General features: G+C 35.2%; 1 protein-coding gene across 1 annotated transcript in view; it reads right to left on the bottom strand.

Moving 5' to 3' along the window:
• Positions 1-20,169, bottom strand: part of LOC150110208 (Y+L amino acid transporter 2-like) — a 78,995-nt gene that overhangs the window by 27,097 nt on the left and 31,729 nt on the right. Inside the window, exons 7-8 of the mRNA XM_090392204.1 lie at positions 7,969-8,065; positions 763-912 (exon numbers count right to left, since the gene is read on the bottom strand). Of these exons, the coding sequence (XP_090248330.1) occupies positions 763-912; positions 7,969-8,065 (247 nt within the window). The remainder of the gene's footprint in view (positions 1-762; positions 913-7,968; positions 8,066-20,169) is intronic.

Genomic DNA, 20,169 nt, shown 5'->3' with positions numbered 1-20,169 from the left:
TTTAACTTATGGATCTGAGAGCTAGGTCAGAAGTAAAACACTTGACCAAAGACTAGAGACCGGAGATATGAGAGTCCTGAGAAAGATTAGAGGCATGAACAGATGGTATCAATGGCAATATCATATTAAAAATGAGGATATTAGGAAAGAACTTGACATTGTCAACACCCAGGAATGCATTAGTGGAGCTAATCTCAGGTGGTATGGTCACTTAAGCAGAATGGGCGAAGAAAGATTAGCAAAACAAGTGTTCTCTGCCAGGTTGGCAGCAAAACGACCCAGAGGAAGACCAAGATGTAGGCAGATTGATACGGTACAAAGTGCCTTAGATGATAGAAATATAAGATCTGATAATATTGGAGTCTTTACAATTTTGGAGGAAAATCAGTCTGTAACGACTGATTTTCCTCCAAATCAGTCGTTACAGACTGATTTGGAGGAAAATTGTAGATAGGAAGTTTATAATGGTGTAATTTTTTTCAGGTAGCACTGTCATATCCTGTACATCCCTTGAGGGTACATGGCAGGAATTTGATGATGATGAAATTATGAAAATGTTAATTTGGATTAACTTTGCAAACTCGGGCAATCAGCACTCGCAAAGTTGAAAATATGAGAAAGAATTTTTTTTTTTTTTTTTTTTTTTTTTTTTTTGTAGATACCAAATTTTGGAGGTGTTGCATTATGTCATTCACCTGTAAATAATCATTATTCATTAAAATTCTCATTCATGTAACAGGCATTCTTATAAATAAAACTTACTTTAATCGGTCGTTCCCTTTCTGGTTGTTTATATCGTAGCCACATCATTCCAGCAACAGAGAAAGTTACAAATAATGATTCAGTGAATGCTGTATAGTTAATCAACGCATACACCTGTGTTGTAGTGAGATATGCTATACTCATTAAACCCTGAAAATATAAATAAAACTTAAATCTAAATTTAATAGTTTTAATGTAGCATAAGAAGCTGCATATTTAACACAAATGTCAGTTGAACTAACTAATAATTTCTCTAGAAGACTCTTTCTTTCATTTATGCAATGAATAAGTTTTTCACTTATTTAGACACCAGTTTAATAACTGGTGAGTTAAATAACAGTATACTAGCAAAACATAACTTAAATTATTAAAAAAATAAGGTCACATAAATAGGTAAATATTAACTTATCAACAGGCTGAAATGACCTATTATAACAAACTGACTTGGCTTCATAAAAACTCATTAATTCTGAAAGGACAGTCAATTCCCTGTTAAGTTTACAGTGTGCGCATATTCTTTGGCAAATATGGTGTCTTGCAGAATAAACAATCTAAGTTTCAGTAAACAGGTGACAAGGAAAATACTCTCACATATTTATTAGACAAAGTCAACTACTCAGTTCACCTTCACTTCATAAAGCCTTATTAAAGGGTATTTATGTTCTAGGTGGGATTAGAAGCGAGATCTTTTCAGCCGGGGATACTGTGGCATTGTCACTAGTGATTATGGTGGATAACTAATGCAAATATACAATATCTTATATACATTTTTTTTTTTTTTTTTTTTTTTTTTTTTTTTACATGTGAAAAAGTTAGTCATTAGAAGAGAAGATTTTGTAAAGTATATCAAAAATAAACATGGAGGTGGAAACACATTTTGAATGCAATAAGAAAAGCATTACAAATGGAGGAAGGAGTGCACAAAATGAATTAAGGAAAATAAAAGTGATAGAAAAAGTGAAGATGATATTAGGATGTCTGGTATAATTACCTTGAAGAAATATTAAATGAAGTAAATGATAAAGGAAACACTTAAGAGTCAAAGCCATATAACTGGGAGGAGACCTCCATATCATCTTTAAGGAATGCAGAGAACCGACTGTGGCTTCTGACCTAATGTCCAATCCTCACCTTCACATAGAGTGCCCCATTAATAGACATCCACTGGATACTGAACAAAAAAGGATGGGGCTGGAAATTTGGGACTTAGCCAACCAAATTGCACTCTCTATTAGTTTAAACCACAAATACATGATGGTACAACATGATGAGATTTCATGTCAGCTGGGGGTGTTACCTGATTAAACTCCTGTGGTTTCATCAGGGACCAGGGTGAACAGTCACAGTCAACTACTGGAACAAACTCCAACTTAACATCTAGAAGAAGAATAAATCCAATGTCAGATATATCAGGAATAAGAGGGAAGAGTTTTTGGCGCTGGTGAGTGCAACCTCACCAAAAGTTACAGTCATTAGTGAGACCTGGCTAAAAGAAGATGATGTAGTTACAGAGATAGTGATGGGTTTAGTATTTTCAGGAAGGACAGAAAGACAAGACAGGGTAGGGGGGGCCTACATTGATGACAGCAGATGAATTGCAGTCAACAACAGTAGGAATAAGTTGGGCAGATGGCAATTCTTCTAAAGCAATCTAGTGTTAGGATGAGGTCAGTAGAAAAAAAATAGAAACTAGTCAATGCTATAGGCCAGGGATGATGTGGAAGATATGCATCTCCAGATTAGTACAATGAGTTCAACTTGGGTAGTTATATGGGACTTCAAATTTGAAGACAGACTGGAAGGAGTAAGATCATGACAGGAAGGAAACAGAATTTATATGCTTACTAAGAGATAATTACTTGAGCCAGCATGTGATGGAGGAGACTGGGTATGAGAGTGTGGGGATCTGGTTTAGAAGACCTGTCCATAACTAAGGTGGCTGCACTACCTCCAATTGGGGAGAGTGATCATGTCATCTTGACACAAGAAGTAACAAAACATGAAAATTTCAGTTAGTTTCAGTATATTTGGAACTATAAGGCATGTGGTTATGATGAGCTTAGAAGACAGCTTGAAATACCATGGCATAAAAAATTTGCAAGGAAAGGATGTTCACAGTGCATGGGGAATAGTCAAGAGGTATCTGGAGGAAGTAACATCAGACTTTTGGTAAATCAGGTGGGAATTAGATGACAGGTAGTATCATGAAGCATGAGCTGGGAAAAAAAAAACGTGGAGAGTATATTAGGAGAAAGTGACCGGTATGGTAAGGAAGGCAAAATCAGATTATGAGATATTAGCTGAGCAGGCTAAAGTAAATCCTTACAAGTTTTTTCATTATGTGGCAAGTACGAGGAAGAATGACAACTTCTATAGCTATTCTTCCAAAGTTATTCTACAATGAGAGCTGACAGAGACAAAAGAAATAGTTTGGCTACTGAGTGATTGCTATGCAAGAGTATGTCATACAAATCAGGATGCTGTTATGGCATAGGTGAAATGGACTGATGTGACAGAGGTTGATGAATTGGAGATATTAAGGGTATTGCAGAATATCCACTAAGAAAGGATTAAAAACTAATTTTACTGCTTCCAATATTTCGTTCAGTCACTGAGACAGCTTCAAGGAGTAGAAATAACACTTGTGACACACGCACACACACAAAAAAAGACAACACAATACTTGATGAAACATGGGGTGACTATAAAATCCTATCTAGGTGGTGCACCCTCCATGGGTGTTTGTAGGCAGCCTAGGATGTAAACTGGGACCTCTTATTACTGTTTCCCAAATTTTGAGAAGTTTTATGCATCTGCATTTGCTTAGATTAGGTTGATTTATGAGTGCTGCTGCAGATTCCAAAAATAGTCTCTCCTTTTTTAAATTTACTATGGTAGAGTATGGTGGTTTTCTTCACAATTTTCAGCCACAATCACGACTAGGCCAAATTGACCTAGTCGTGATTGTGGCTGATCTACCTGTCTGTCCAAAGGAAGCCAACTTGCAGGAATAGGGTACTTTATATACTCTAAGCACTGAGAGAGGAGGTAGCTGATCTTGGCAGGATGGATAAAATGAGCCACAGACTCAGCCCCTCTGAAATCTTCTATCTGGCTAAGAAACACAGATGATGTGTTCTCAATTTGGCATTATGACCTACACACATTAGTATGTTTCCTCAGTCACCTTAATAATCTACATCCAAGAATCCAGTTTATGATGGAAAAGGAAAATAACAATAGTTGACCCTTCTTAGATATCTTAATAACATGCCTTCCAAATGGTAACCTTTCCTTCACTGTATATAGAAAAGCCACCCATACAGGCAGATACATCTACAAACTTTCCTACCACCACTCCTCTCAACAATATGTCATCATTAAAACTAACCAATAGAGCCTACCCTTGTCCAGTGGAACCTCTCTTTCAATTGAATTCAACCATATACAGAACTATTCGATGGCTAACGCGATTACAGAATTAAAAAATGTAATAAGTTCCTCCCCCTGTTCCTTGACCATCTTATCAGAAGGATTTCAGAAATGCAATCACCATTCCCTACATCCATGGCACATCGGAAAAAACAGTCATACTGTTAAAAAAAAGTATAGCCCCTATACAGCTTTTAAGCTCCATCAGAAACTTGCTATCCTTATCCATTCTACTAAAGATCAGCTCTCTCCTCTCTTAGTGCCTGGAGCTGTTCCTGCAAGTTGGCTTACTTTGGACAGACAGGTAGATCAGCCACAGTCCATTTAGATGAACACAAATCTTGCATTTGCAATCATGACTATGGTCATTTTCGCCTTGCAGATCATGTATTAGGATCACCAACTCACGGGATCTCCTGGAAGAAAACCACCATGCTCCACCTATTTTTGGAATCTGCAGCAGCCTCAGAAATCAACCTAATCTAAACAAATATGGATGCATAAAACTTCCTAAAATTTGGGAAACAATAATCATAAAAGGTCCCAGTTTACCTCCTAGGCTGTCTACAAACATCCATAGAGTGCATACCACCTAGATAGCACTTTAGAGTCACCCACGTGTTTCATTAATTATTGTGTTGTCTTTGTGCATGTGTTATTTGTACTCCCTAAAGATGTCTCAGTGACTGAGAAGAAATATTGGAAGCATTAAAATTAGTTTTTAATCCTTTTCTAGTGCTGTCAATACTTCATTAAACCTCAAACATGATGTCCTCCCAGCACTTGAGCCTTAACACACGTATATGGAATAACAGCTACATTTTATGAGAATGTGCAAGGAACTAGCAATGCCTTTGACTAGGCTATTTAATTTAAGTCTCAGCTCTGGCAAAGTCACAAGGAAGTGGGATGACAAAACAATTTCTTTGCATAAATGAGGATCTAAGTCTGTAGTAGAAAATTATAGACCAATCAGTATCTCAGGAATGGTGGTAAAAGTTGGTCAAAAAGAGAAATCAGGAATGGGTGGATAAGAATATAAGAGTCAGCAGGGCTTTGAGAAAGGTTGGTCATGCTTTAGTAATTTACTAACTTCCTATAACAGAGTGACAGCTGAGTTGGATAAAGGAATTGGCTGCACAATGCAACTGCTGGAACTCTGTTACACAAACTGGAACAAATGTGGGATTGATACAAAACTAGTGATATGGACACAAGGTTGGCTGATGAACAGATACCAAGAAGTAATATATGGAGGAACAGAATCCAGGAGAAAGCAGGTGGCTAGTGGTATCCTGCAAGACTCTGCTTGGACCACTGCTGTTTAATTTATACATAAATTAGAGGAAATAATCTAAAGGGAGATATTCAGTTGTTTTCTGATGATGCAAAGTTGGGTAAGGTAATAGTTAAGGTGATGTACAGAGCTTGCAGGATGATTTAAATAGGCTGACAATATAGGCAAAACAATAGATGTAAATGTAATGTGGAAAATTGTTAAGTTATGCATTTTGGGATAAAAAGATTACAAGCTGTGTACCACATCGAGGGAACTGTATTCCAGGTGAAGCCAAAGATTTGGTGGTAGTAATAGCAGATAGAAAGTTGAAGTTTAAAGGTCATGTTATTAAGGTAGCCAGGGCAGTTTTTTTTTTTTTTTTTTTTTTTTTTAATCAAAGAACACACTAACAAGCAGAGATAAAGGAGTTATCATTCCTCTTTATAAAGCTTTCATATGACCACATCTGAATTACTGTGCTCAGGTCTGGTCACCTGGGTTTCTTGGAGGATGAAGAAGTGGTGAAGAGGATTCAGAGGCAAGTAATTTGTGGAATGTTCCCTATGATGACAGACTATAGGTTTGTGGGTTGCAAGGAAAAAAAAAAGGGGGGGGGGGGAGTACGGTAGAAACATTTATGGGAGGCAGGTGTTGGAATGTTCTGATAAACCTAGAACAAAGATGATATTAAAGCAACTAATATAACCAGAAGAAAGAACATACTAGCAGCAGAGTTATGAAGGTAACTTTTGTTCTTATATCCTTGTTTGTGGTTATATCAGTTGCTTTAATATCATTTTTTGCTCTAGGTCTTTATCAGAACTTTTTTTTATTTTATTTTATTATTATTTGACACCACCAGGGAGTCCTAAGATTCATCAAGGGAGAGCACCTACTCTACAGCTCTCCGTCTCCACCACTCAACCTCATCCACAAACCGCTCATCTACATCAATGCCCTCTACTGTCCACCATCACCATTATTATTTTCACAGACAATCACAAACATCCATGCCCACGGTGGGATTCGAACCCGCAGCCTTTTGGCTGGAGAGCGGATACACTAACCACTCGGCCAACCAGGCCCACAACTTCACAGAGTCCCCCCCCATAAATTGCTTAAAAGATTTTACAGGATTAATATAGAGGAATATTTCGGTGCTTGGCTAGAGGGAGAAGGACAAGAGGTCATCCTTGGAAATTAGGTAATAGTGTGTTAGCAAGGGTGCGAGGATTTTCACTCTCCAAGTGAAAATCCTCGGAGAGTCTAGAATTTTCACTTGGAGAGTGATGAATAAATGGAATGGATTGCCAGAATCAGCTGTAAGTGGGTTGTAAATGGTTTCAAGAAGAAATATGATGGATATTATTTGGATAGTTTCAGTCTCTCATGATGTCTTAAGGCCCCACGGTGGTGCCATTGCAATAATAATCATAAAGATTATGGAGAAGGATCCTTCCAGTGATCAGACTTTGATCCTTATATGACCTTATTTGAAATAATTCATGTATCACTGTTTAGGAATTGGCCTATTTCTATACATTTATAAAACCTTAGTCTTAAGATGTATTCATTTATTAATGCATTTTAAGTATTAAATAATTGGGCCTAGTTGGTTAAGTGGTTAGGGTACCCACTCTCTAACTAACAAGCTGTGGGTTCAAATACCTGTGTGGGTATGGATATTTGTGACTGTCTTTAAGTGAAAGATGAATTTCATCTCATAGTGTGAGACAACTTCCACACTTACTGGAAGCATGAAATGGCTTGAAAGTTTCATGTTTTTTCCTCTAGAGCAGGGTTTCTGGATTATATAAAAAATAAAATACAAAAACACAAAAAAAATTCTTACTCCATCCATGGTATTAATGTACAATAAAGTTTACAATATTTCATGACTTGAAGTTACATAAAAAAATAATAAATATTATAGAAATTACAATCTGCTCTCACTACAGCAAACACCACTATAACAAAATAATGAAGATCCTCAGTCAAAGCTCTATAGGTAGTAGAATGCTATGCTAAAGAAAGATTTACTATTACTATAACAATATATCTGCTATAACAAACTACTCCTGTCGTCCCCCACAAGTTTGTTACGGTAAGAGAATTTTCATTACCTCTTCATAAAGTTTGGAACCCCACTAATTAAATTATTAAAAATAGTCCGTTTGAAAAAATGAATTAAGAAATGAAAAATCATTAATAATGGTAAACAAATATTTTTTACTTTACAAATAAATTAAATAATTTTATTAATCTCCAATTTCTCACTATCACTGTATTATTTAGAATTAAAATGTTTTAATAAAAAAATCATTTAATATATTAAGAAGATGATAAAAATGTTTCTAAATAATATAATGTGATAGTGAGATATCAGCATTAATTCAGTGTCATGCATATTATCAATGACATTTTCAGCAAAAATAAGTATTTAGAGATTTTAGAATTGAAAAGTTTCTATATAATTTTATGATTAAATATCTTACCACAAATATCAGACTTGGAGTTGGAGTGTATCGTTCAACACTGATCATGGCCAGACAATCAGGTAAGTGACCTTGTCGAGCACCTACAAAAAACAGCCTATAAAGAAAATAAAAATTAATGCTAAATTGCTTTTTTTCCCTTCTAGAAATCAAACAACTAAATAGTGTTCTTATATGTCATTTAAGATGAGTTGTTTTAAATGCCAGCCTGGTTGGCTGAGTGGTTAGTGTATCCACTCTCCAGCCAAAAGGCTGCAGGTTCGAATCCTGTCATGGGCATTGATGTTTGTGATTGCCTGTGAAAATACTTGTGGTGGCAGAGGGTAGTAGATGGCGTTGGTGTAGTTGGTGTATTGATGATGCAGACAGAGTTGCAGAGAAGGTGCCCTCCCTCGATGAGTCTTTGGACTCCCTGGAGGTGTCACGTAATAAACAATAATAATAATAATAAATCAAAGATAGAGAGGAGACCCTCATATCACATAAGGATTGCAAATCAACTAAGCCATTTATTTAAGTGGTCAATCCTCACTTTTCACTTAAGTGTGATTACTGCTTGAATGAGAATGGACTGGTAATCTAGGAGGCAATGGAACAATCCAACTATTATGTCAGGTGGAGCTGCCCATTAAATGATATTCATAACTAATAATGTGGATACTTCACATAAAAAATTAGTAACACAAAATTTTTGCTCATGTTTCATTAATATCATCACTATGAAATGAATAGAACAGAAGCACAGGCATGCACAAAAATTAATGTGCCACTAAAGCAACAAAATGCATTTATTAATAAAGTCTAAAAATGATACTTATGAAAATGGAAGAAAATGTATAAATTTTTTTAATGTATGTAAGGAATCCTTACATACATTAAAAAAGGCAAAGGCATCCTTACATACATTAAGAAAGGCAAACTGATATAAAACTAACCTTTTATATCCGTTTGCCTTTCTAAGAACTCACAAGATTCCTTTAGTTCCTTATGTCTACATTGAATCATCATAGACAACAAATTAGTTGGTTGCATTGTCCAATATTAAACTTCCTCAATTGTGAAATCATTTCAAGTGGCGTGACAGACAAATTTTTAAATGGAAAATTGGACAATGCAACCAACTAATTTGTTGTCTATGATTCAATGTAGACATAACTAAAGGAATCTTGTCAGTTCTTAGAAAAGCAAACTGATATAAAATGAGAACTTTCTATTTCTCTTTGTCAGGTACTAATACCCCAAATCAGATGGCAACCCAAAGTGCAAAACAGAACATGAATCCACAATATACGGAAAAAATAATAATAGTGAAAGCTTGGTGGATTTCTACTTAGATAAGGACCACTTATTACTAACAATATGTTCCAAAATTTATATACATTTATGAAAAAAACAAAAAAACACATGAGATTATGTTTATTACTGAAGGCTGAAGTTGTTAGGAAACACATTATAACAAAGACTGTTCCAGAGGAGAGGTAGATGAAATAAATGAGGAAAAGGAGGAGCAGGTTTGAAATGTTTTCAGTATTACTGAAAAGGGATGTTGGGCAGCTGCTGCTCTAGTTTTAACATACCCAAGCAGAAGAATGAGGTTTGCCAGTTCACTAGAACAGTGATTATTCTAAAAATGGGAAGATTTGTACAGTACAGGATTAGTACCTTGACCAGAAAAGAATGCCCAATGTTTTAGAGACTCAAGAAGCTAATGATGCAATGTGTTTATGCCAGGAGAGATCTGATCCTGTCTGGTGATTTGTATATGACTGAGGGTAAGAAAATGTCAGCTGAGATCCCTTCTGTGAGAGAAAAGGCAGGACTATTTTGGTGGCATTGAAGGTGACCAGGTTATCCTTGCTCCACTGAAGGAAGATATGAAGATCAGAGTTTAAGGCATTGGCTGCAGATTATTGAAACTTAGGATGCATGAGAACTATATGGTGTGTCAAAAGAGTAGGATGAATGGAGTGTGTTATCATCAGCAAAGATGTAGGTAAGATTGGTGGTGATTGCAAGTAGGTCATTTATGTACAGGAGAAAGAGTAGATAATAGAACAGTGCTGTGAGGCACTCCTGTATTGGTGGCACAACTGAAAGAGAGGTTGCCATTTACCATGACATGCAATTAATGACCAAAGAGAAAGCTGGCTATCCAATTACAGAAGGTGACAGGTAAACCAAATTTGTTAAGTAGGTCTCGAAGTCAAACATGGCCAAAAGTCCTGGAAATGTCAAAGGATACAGCATGTTTTTCTGATCCTTTCCATGGCATGTATCCACTGATAGGAGACATAGGTTAAGAGATTTAGCTGTGAATATAGATTGACAGAATTCATGATGGTGATTGCCGATTATCTGGTGTACTTCTAGGTAGCTGAAAAGTCGACTGTTGGTAACTTTCTCCATTATTTTGGAGAGCAAAATCAGCAGTTGCATGGTAATTAGGTTGGAATAGGTTGGATATACACTTGCTTCTATTATAGTACTAATTAATAATGGAAGTCACTTGCATAAAAAATTGTTTATTTGTAGGATTTTTGCCGATATTTCACAGCCATTTTCAATACATTACAAAAAGATACTCTTCCTGTAATATATTGAAAATGACTATGAAAATGGAAAATTACCTTCCATTAATATATTGAAAATAGCCATGAAACAGCTAAAAATTCTACAAATAAATAAATTTTTATGTAAGTGACTTCTGTCATTAGTATTATAATGTCTTCTTCCACTTACATCTCAATTTTTAAATCATTACTTGCTTCCATTTGTTGGGATTAGTGTCAGCTGAGTACAGAAGATTGAAAAGACAGAGGATGTGTGTTAGTTCTGGAGCACACTTGAGTATAACTGGAAAAATGTCACTGGGACCAGAAGAGTTTAGTTTCCAAGTTATTTAGTATTCTTATATCTTTTTGCCAAAAAAACCAGAGAGGCATAAGGTGTTCAATTATTGGCACCACAGGAGGTGATTTGCCTTCATCATTATGCAACAGTAATAGCAGGAGGTCAGATTTATCTCTGGAAGCTGTAACAGTGGTGCCATTTGGATTAGAGAGAGAGAAAACACAGGTGGGCATAAGTTGAATCCAATGGTTTTTGCAAAAGACTAGATGGCACATTCATTTGGACAGGAAGGAAGCTTTCTACCACTGGTCTTTATGAAGTTGGATTTGCTAATAGTTTTACATTTATTATGTGCTTAAATACTGGCCGAGGATGAAGGTGAGGGTTCTTTTTGCAAGTCACCAGTAGTAAGTAGTTTTTTTCTTTCAACTGTTTTCATCCACTTTCCAAAAAGTGGATGGATGAAAATTTTGGGCAGAATGGGGGATGAAGGCTTTCATGGCAATGAGGATAATTTCCATGACTTGCTTGCCGCATGGAAAGGATAGTAGTAGTAGTACCATAAGTCAAATTCATTTTGTAGTGCCAAATGATGAGATTGGGTGTGTTGGAGAGAACATTCAAGTGTGAGTGAAACTTGCAAAAGATAATGATATGAGTTGCTGAAAGGAGTACTTCCATATACACCTTTATGGTGTATATGGAAGAGCTGGTTAAAAAAAAAATCAAGAGTATTGGGAAAGTGGAGAGGTCATCAGTAATTTGGGTAGATAGACATAATTTGCATTAGGTAACTGCTTACAGCAGACTTCCATATCACATCAAGCTTGATCTATGGTATTGGAAACTGGGAGTCAGTTGTTCATCTTCTTAGATGACCTTACATGCAGAGTTTCATGGATAGAAAGAGGTCAAGAATTGTTTTCAGAATTTGGAGGTCAGTAAATAGAGCAAATGAATTTTAATTAATGGACAAGAAAACTTTGAGCCAGAGAAAGTAAAAGCAAGTGATTCTAAATTTGGTATTCTCTAGGGTAATATCAGATTGCAAAGACACTGCTGCCACCCTTGTGGCAAAATGAATCATGAATTGTGTAATTTGGGCACTGAAGGTGAATTGAAGTTGATGTAGCTGCAATTTGGGTTTCTGCCAGGAGCAAAGGGTCTAATCTAAGTGGGGAAGAACATCATTTATGATGATGATGGAGCTTATGCTAATAAACTGTAAAGAGAATATGAAAATGTTTTTTTTTTTTTGGGGGGGGGGGGTAGAAATTCTAGTATGTTTTGAATGTTGAACTCGATTTTAATTTTCATGCTACTGTCACTATTTGACTTTCATTTTTGGTTCATTGTTGGATGAAAGAAGAGTGGGGACATGAAATGAGAAGCCAGATTCTTGAACATGACACCCATACTAAGAGTGATGGCCTCCTTGCCATAAAACCAGCTAACTTAAATATACTCTATTGCTCTGGATAATTAATTTTCCACTTGTTCTATATAATTGTAGCATTTTGAACAGCTTTTCTCTTAAGAGATTAAATACAGACCCATGTTTCATTTCTCAACAATTTGTTTTAAAGTAAAAATCTGATCCTGACAACACCTGTTTCATCAGAATCCAACTTATTCTTCATTAAGTTTCTCTTTCACAATGCTTCTCAAATATGCTTGCACAAATTTTACTTGGAACACTCAGTATGGAAATATCTTTAAGATGAGCTTTTCCTTTATTCTGACCTTCTCAAATGAATCAAAAAATACTCCACTCCATTAATAAATTTCTGATATCATAACTACAAAGAATCATTGTCCAAATTCCTCACTGTGATGTTTGTCCACATCATTTTACTTGAACTTGCCTGCCATTCAAGTATTGAATGCTATAGCCATTCCTTCCTTCTGATCCCTACTGCTTGAATATAGCATCTTATTATTTAGAAGAATCTTGCCTGTTTTAGTCTTCTTTGACATGGCTAACACCAATTATGCTGAACTGATACCTCTGCACTGAATTTCACTCTTAATTCTTTTTTTTTTTTCCTAATGAAAACATCATAGGCCTTAATTAACCACCTTACCGGCCGTTGTGGATCAAATACGCATCCGCATACGCTTCGTATCCATCATATATTTCATTGTTATAACAATGGTATTACAATTTTAATAAGCACTTCGCATCCATGATAAAGTGAACGTCTATAGACGTCTTGGCCGGTAGCGTGGTTAACCATGCAAAGTGTCAGAATGTATGATGTTTTATCAATAGTATAAGTGCATATTTCATCATCATCATCATGTTGTACTATCATTATTTCTGGTTTAAGCTAATATAGAACAATTTTTCATTGGCTCAGTCCCATAATTGTGAGCACATCCTCATTCATGTACCTAAATGATACATGAATCTCATTTCAACCCCTGTTAGGAGGGGATGAAATGAGAAGGCAAGGACAGGGCAATAAGTTAGAAGTTCCCATCTGTTTCCTGCATTCCATGCAGGAGTCTCCTCCTAGTTATCTACCTTTGATCCTTAAACAACCCCAATAACCACTTCTTTATACGTATGTACGTACGTGCATGTGTGTGTGTGTGTTTTATATGTCCCTTAAAGTGACTGAATTTGTTAAGTAAATTTGCTTTAGAACAACATTGAGATTTGGGAACTTTCAGTAGTGTGAGAATCAACTGTATGAGAGAGTTTATACATATTAGTTTGCTTTGAAATTGTATACTTTAAAGTTTAAAATAGCGTTATTCAGTTAATTGTTTTAAATATGTTTTTACTTTTATGGCAATAAAAGTAAAAAGATTTCACATATTACACTGGAAAAAAAAAATGAGAAAGGGGAGGGGGGGATAAGAAATGCCATCTCTAGGAATGTGTATGTATTTTTCTAAATTTAAAAGAAATTCAAAAGACAGGTTTCAGAATTATATATTGCTAATGTTTATTTATACCTGAAGAAATCCTGTGCAATTGGGATGAAATGTCATGTTACTAAGTAAATAAATATTATCAACTTATTCTGGTGTTCTCTCTTATAAACTTCAATCATATATACATATATATGATTTATATATCTAAATGATATGTTATGTATATATATATAACATCTACTTAGAAGATCTGGAAGTTAAAGCCATCTCTTCTTATCCTTTAAAACCAAGAATTTGGAAAAGATATAATGATGTCATTTTCCTGATTTGGAGCCATGGCCGTGAATCTCTCCTGAACATCCTAGAACATCTAAATAATCAACATCCAAACATAAGATTTACAGCTGAGTTTGAAGCTAATGGTTCTCTTCCTTTTTTTGGACATCAAACTGACCCATTTCTCAGAGAAATTAAAAATCTTGATTTACAGAAAAGCTACCCACACCAACGGATATCTCCACGGTCAATCCCATTATTATCCTTCTCAAAGTTTGGAATCATTTCTACACCAGGACATCATGCTCGCTCTCTCCTTGATGATGAGATAGAACTTAATAAAGAACTCAATTTTCTCAGGTCTGCTTTTCAACTAAATGGTTATTCACAAAAAAAAATTGACAAATTCCTCTTAAATCAAACCCACTTGCAATAATGAAGAGAACAATATGGTGAAAGGTAATATTTCTATACCATACATAAGCTGTCTCACCCAAATTGGCCAAGGTTCTTAGGAAATACAACATAAGAACTTTATTTACTTCTCTTCCAAAAATCTGCTCCTTAGTGAGCTGTCCAAAACCTAGACACCACAACCTTAAATATCATAGTGTTTACCAGATTTGGTGCAACTGTGATATACCATACTTTGGCCAAACAGAGAAATCAATCAAGTTACGCATTGAAGAACATAAGAGAGACGTCGGTCACAGAAGAACGTGAGCCAGTGTTTTGTCTAGTCACATTCTGTTCTCAGCAGATTCTAATGAAGAAAACCTTTGCCATACAGTCCTATGGGACAAGTCTAATAACATTTTCCATTGCCAAGATGAATTAGAAAGAAAGATAGCAGAATCAAAAGAAATCATTCTTAACCCCTCTATCTCAACAACAACTTGAGTTACAACCTTTCAGACTGTCATTGTGCTACAATCAAATACTGGCATTCGCGCGATGCTATATGTATGCATGCATACACCCTACAATGAAGCCAACAAGAGAACAGTTTTGAATGCGCAGACTTTAATGTTTCAACATTGAATACACACACTAACTTTCCATGATGTTTACAATTATTTCCTCTATGTTTTACTGGTTATTTCTTTTTTAATGTGCACCTGAAGGAGGCTGATACAAGCTAAAACTAGTTGTGCTATTAAACTTTGTTTTAAATTTTCTCGGTTTCTAGTCATTCAATATTTAAAAATATATATATATTGCTGCATTTCTGCTCATATATATATATATATATATATATATTGCTGCATTTCTGCTCAGGATACAGGTATATATATATATATATATATATATATATATATTGCTGCATTTCTGCTCAGGATACAGGTCAGTCATTGCTAACACCACGTTCCAACAAAGATGTACACAAGTTCACTTGAAGAGAAGATGCAAGAAATAAGAAAAGCCTCACTTATTATGTCATCATTAATAGTCATATCTTCATGCTGGTTCAGGATACAAGAGGATTTGAAATCGGAAGTGACCATCAATTAGTTCTAACTAAGATAAACATGTATATTACATTGAAAAGAACATATGGAAAGGTAAATCTGGAAATGGACAACAGAATAAGCAAAGCTGGTGTATTGGGTAGCCAGCTGAATAAATTTATATGGAATAAGAGAGAAATTAGCCAAAACAACAAACTAGCAGTATATAAGACAGTGTTCCAACCAGTTTTTAAATTACGGATCTCAGAGTTTGATTAGAAATAAAACACTTCAAAGACTAGAGACCACAAATATGAGAGTTCTGAGAAAAATTAGGGAAGTGAACTGATGGCATTAATGGCAGAATCATATTAAAAATGAAAATATTAGAAAGGACCTCGACATTTTTAGCATTCAAGAATGTGTAAGCAGAGCTAATCTAAGGTGGGTATGGCCAATTAAATAGAATGGGTGAGGAAAGGTTGGTAAAGCAGGTATTGGTGCCAAGATGGCAGGAAAGAGATCCAGAGAAGGTCTAGGTGGATTTATTCACATAGATGACAATGTTAGATGACAATATTAGAGTGATGACAAGTAACAGTAATTTCTAGTTTGAAATTTGAAGAAAAATTGTGTATAGGAGATTAATTATAACATAAACTTAATCATGTAGTGCTGTCATAGTAGCCTGAACACACCTTTAGAGAACATATCAAGAAATTGCTGATGATAAAAAGAACAGTATGCAAGAAAGTTTTTAAAAGAATTAAAGTTGACTCAACTATACAGACAGTATCGAAGAAAAATGAAACAGCCTAAAAACAAAAACCAAACCTTGAAGTCTCAGTGGCATAAAAACTGAAGAAAACAATGAAGATTCAGATAGGAATGTATTTGGTGAAGTTGTCTGCAAGGATAGGAAATAATAAAATACCATGGTGGTTATAAGATGCTAAAGAAGCAGATTTTCTATAAGAATACAGACAAAAATATAAGAGATAAGATATGCGTAAAATTAATTAAAGAAAATCATGGGAAGACTTCAGTAAGAATATTAAGAAATAAATATCAGAAGATGGCAAAATCCAAGAAGCTAAAATCCAACACGTAAGACCACAGTAATAACTTTTTAATTAATGAGGTACAGATATTTCATACTAAAACTAATAGTACATCTTCAGTGTCACACAAACAGTTAGATGTACTATTAGTTTTAGTATGAAATATCTGTACCTTATTAATTAAAAAGTTATTACTGTGGTCATGTGTTCTTCTAATGATCTAAGGTGGTATATGACCACTTAAATAGAATGAAGCAATGCAGGTGTTGGATGCCAAGAATGAGACCTAGAAGACAAGGTCTTGGTGGATTGATTCAGTCAGAAGTGTCTTAGAAGCACAAATGTTAGATATAACAATAGTGTAGTGCTGAGTAATAGAGTAATTGAAGGAAAATTGTTATTAGGAAATTAATAATAATGTAAACTTAATGATGTAGTGCTGTCATAGTAGCCAGAACACCCCTTGAGGGTACATATCAGGAAATTGATTATGATGCATACATATCTATATAACATTTAGTCCATAAAAGCAAATATGTGTATGTAATGCATCTTCTGGCAAGCACTTGATCACACAAGCAGGAAGCATGAAAAGAGCACATTTTCCAAGTACATGACAACTAAAAGAAAGATTTATGCATTTCTTAGCATTATGATTTAGCTAAGAAATTTCTAGCCATACATAATTTTTTGGAGCATATACCTCAGGAAAATTTCAGCAAAAACAAGCAAAAATTAAAGATTTGATTAATGTGTGTACAAATATACAGTATGAGCCACTATAGTTAGAACAAGTTATATTAAAAAACACATGGAATGGTCGTGAAGCATTTAAATTATTTATTGATTGGTGCAAGTGAATGATCAGGAGAATGGGAATATTAAATAGACCATGGTTAGGAAGTATAAATGTCATGGTCATTAATAAATTTCATCTATGTTCTTTAATCTACCTGGACCTCACCACCATTAGTCTGGATATTTAGAATAATATTGACTATAGAGACTAGTCAGGGATATTTTAGGTATATAGTGAGTAAATTTGTTATACTGGTGTTTCCTACAGTGAGTGTTATAAATCTTTTATTATTTATTTGATTTATAACACTCACTGTAGGAAACACCAGTATAACAAATTTAAAAAGAAGACCTGAAAATAAGATTTCTATTTGCTATTAGCAGGTTCTTCAAAAATAAAAAATCATCATCATCATCATCATCAAATTCCTGCCATGTACCCTCAAGGGGTGTACAGGATATGACAGTACTACATGAAAAAATTACATCATTACTAACTTCCTATCTACAATTTTCCTCCAAATCAGTCTGTTACTTGTCAAGACTCCAACATTATCAGATCTTATATTTCTATCGTCTAAGGCACTTTGTACCGTATCAATCCACCTATATCTTGGTCTTCCTCTGGGTCGTTTTTCTGCCAACCTGGCAGAGAACACTTGTTTTGCTAATCTTTCCTCTCCCATTCTATTTAAGTGACCATACCATCTGAGATTAGCTCTGCTAACGCATTCCTGGATGCTGACAATGTCAAGTTCTTTCCTAATATCCTCATTTTTAATATGATATTGCCATTGATGCCATCTGTTCACGCCTCTAATCTTTCTCAGGACTCTCATATCTGCGGTCTCTAGTCTTTGGTCAAGTGTTTTACTTCTGACCCAGCTCTCAGATCCATAAGTTAAAACTGGTTTGAACACAGTCTTGTATACAGCTAATTTAGTGTTCCGACTAATTTCTTTCTTATTCCATATGAATTTATTCAGTTGACTTCCCACGATACCAGCTTTGCTGATTCTGTTGTCTATTTGTATATTTAGTTTACCATCTTCAGTAAAAATTGTGCCTAAGTAGCTGAAATGTTTTACTTGTTCCACAGGTTCTCCATTCACAACACAATTGACATTTTCAATGATTCTGCCTATTTTCATTGTCTTTGTCTTTTTATAGCTGACCTTCATACCATATCTATTACAACAGGTATTCAATTTAGTCAGAGAATCTTGCAGACTTGTAGCGGATTTATTTAGAAGTATAACATCATCCGCATAAAGCAAAGAGCTGACATTAACATCTCCAATTTTGATATCAGGTTTAATACCACATTCCTTCATAATGTGATCCATATAGATAATGAATAACAGAGGGGATAATGTACATCCTTGTCTCACACCAGATTTAACATTAAACCATCTTCCTGTACTTCCTTCAATTCTAACTGCTGACTCACAATTCAAATAAAGACTAAGTATTGCTTGATATAATGCCCCATTGACACCATATAACTGCAGCGTATTGAATAGCTTATCTCTTAGCACCTTGTCATATGCCTTTTCCAAATCGACAAAACTTAAATACAGATCTTTGTTATATTCCCATGCTTTCTCGACTATTTGTCGTAAAGTGAAGATCTGATCCTGACAGCCTCTATTTGGCCTGAATCCAGCTTGTTCTTCACCAAGCTTTCTTTCCACAATTCTTCTCAACCGTTTCTCAAGTATACTTGCATAGATCTTGCCAGGAACACTCAGTAGGGAAATACCTCTGTAATTCTCACATGCAGTTTTATTTCCCTTTTTATATATGGGTACTATGAGAGCTCTACTCCAATCATCGGGAATTCGTCCCTCTGTCCAGGCTTTCTGAACTATGCAGTGCAGCCACTGTAAGACTCTTATACCACCATACTTCAGCATTTCTGGTCGAATATCATCTACTCCTTCTGCCTTTCCACATTTCACGCCTTTGATGGCTTTTTCTACTTCAAGTATGGATATGTATTCCTGACTGCATGCCTGGTCAGTGTTTTTTATCACTGTGCTGTCATCACTGCTTGTTTCATTTAGCAGTTTTTCAAAGTAATTACTCCATACTTCAAGGATATCTTTTTCTCCTGTTTTCATTTCACCTTTATCATCTCTAATTCCTTTTACAGCACTCTTTCCTCCATTCCTAAGCTTCTTCAACAACCTCCAGAATATTTTGCCACCTTCTTGATATTTATTTTCTATATTCTTGCCAAAGTCCTCCCATGACTTTTGTTTAGCTAGTTTTACACACTGTTTAGCTTTCTTACATTTGTCTCTGTATTCTGTAAGAGTAAAAGCTGACTTATTTGCCAGGAACTTTTGATATGCTTTCTTCTTTTCCTTCACTGCCTCTTTAACTTCCTGTGTCCACCAGGGAGTTCTGATTTTTTTATCCTTGCACACAACCTCACCACATGCCTCTCTGGCAGAATCAATCAATGTTTCCTTCAGAGTTTGCCACTGAATCTCTAAGGTTTGATTCCTGTTCTCAAACTCTTTCATTTTCTTTTCAATAATATTTCTGTATTTTAGTCTACAGTTCACATCTGAGAGCTGCTCAACTTTTATTCGCTTTAAAACTTTCTTACATGTTATTCTTTTCAATATGAAATTCAATTTTATCCTGCTCAAGACTAAATAGTGATCACTTCCAATTTCAAATCCTCTGTACACTCTGGTGTCCTGCACTAGGGAGAAAACATCACTATCAACAATAACATAGTCAATGAGACTTTTCTTATTCCTAGCCTCTTCTCTCCATGTGAATTTGTGCACATTTTTATGTTGGAACATGGTGTTAGTAATAACCAGTCCATGTCCTGAGCAGAAATCCAACAGATATTTGCCATTATTATT

This window comes from Typopeltis vanoorti, chromosome 1 (genome assembly GCF_054136105.1).
Source record: "Typopeltis vanoorti isolate ZY-2024b chromosome 1, IOZ_Tvanoo_1.0, whole genome shotgun sequence".
In the NCBI taxonomy this organism is placed as follows: domain Eukaryota; kingdom Metazoa; phylum Arthropoda; class Arachnida; order Uropygi; family Thelyphonidae; genus Typopeltis; species Typopeltis vanoorti.
The sequence above is the reverse complement of the archived record's forward strand: the minus strand, read 5'-3'. Positions and strand labels throughout refer to the sequence as shown.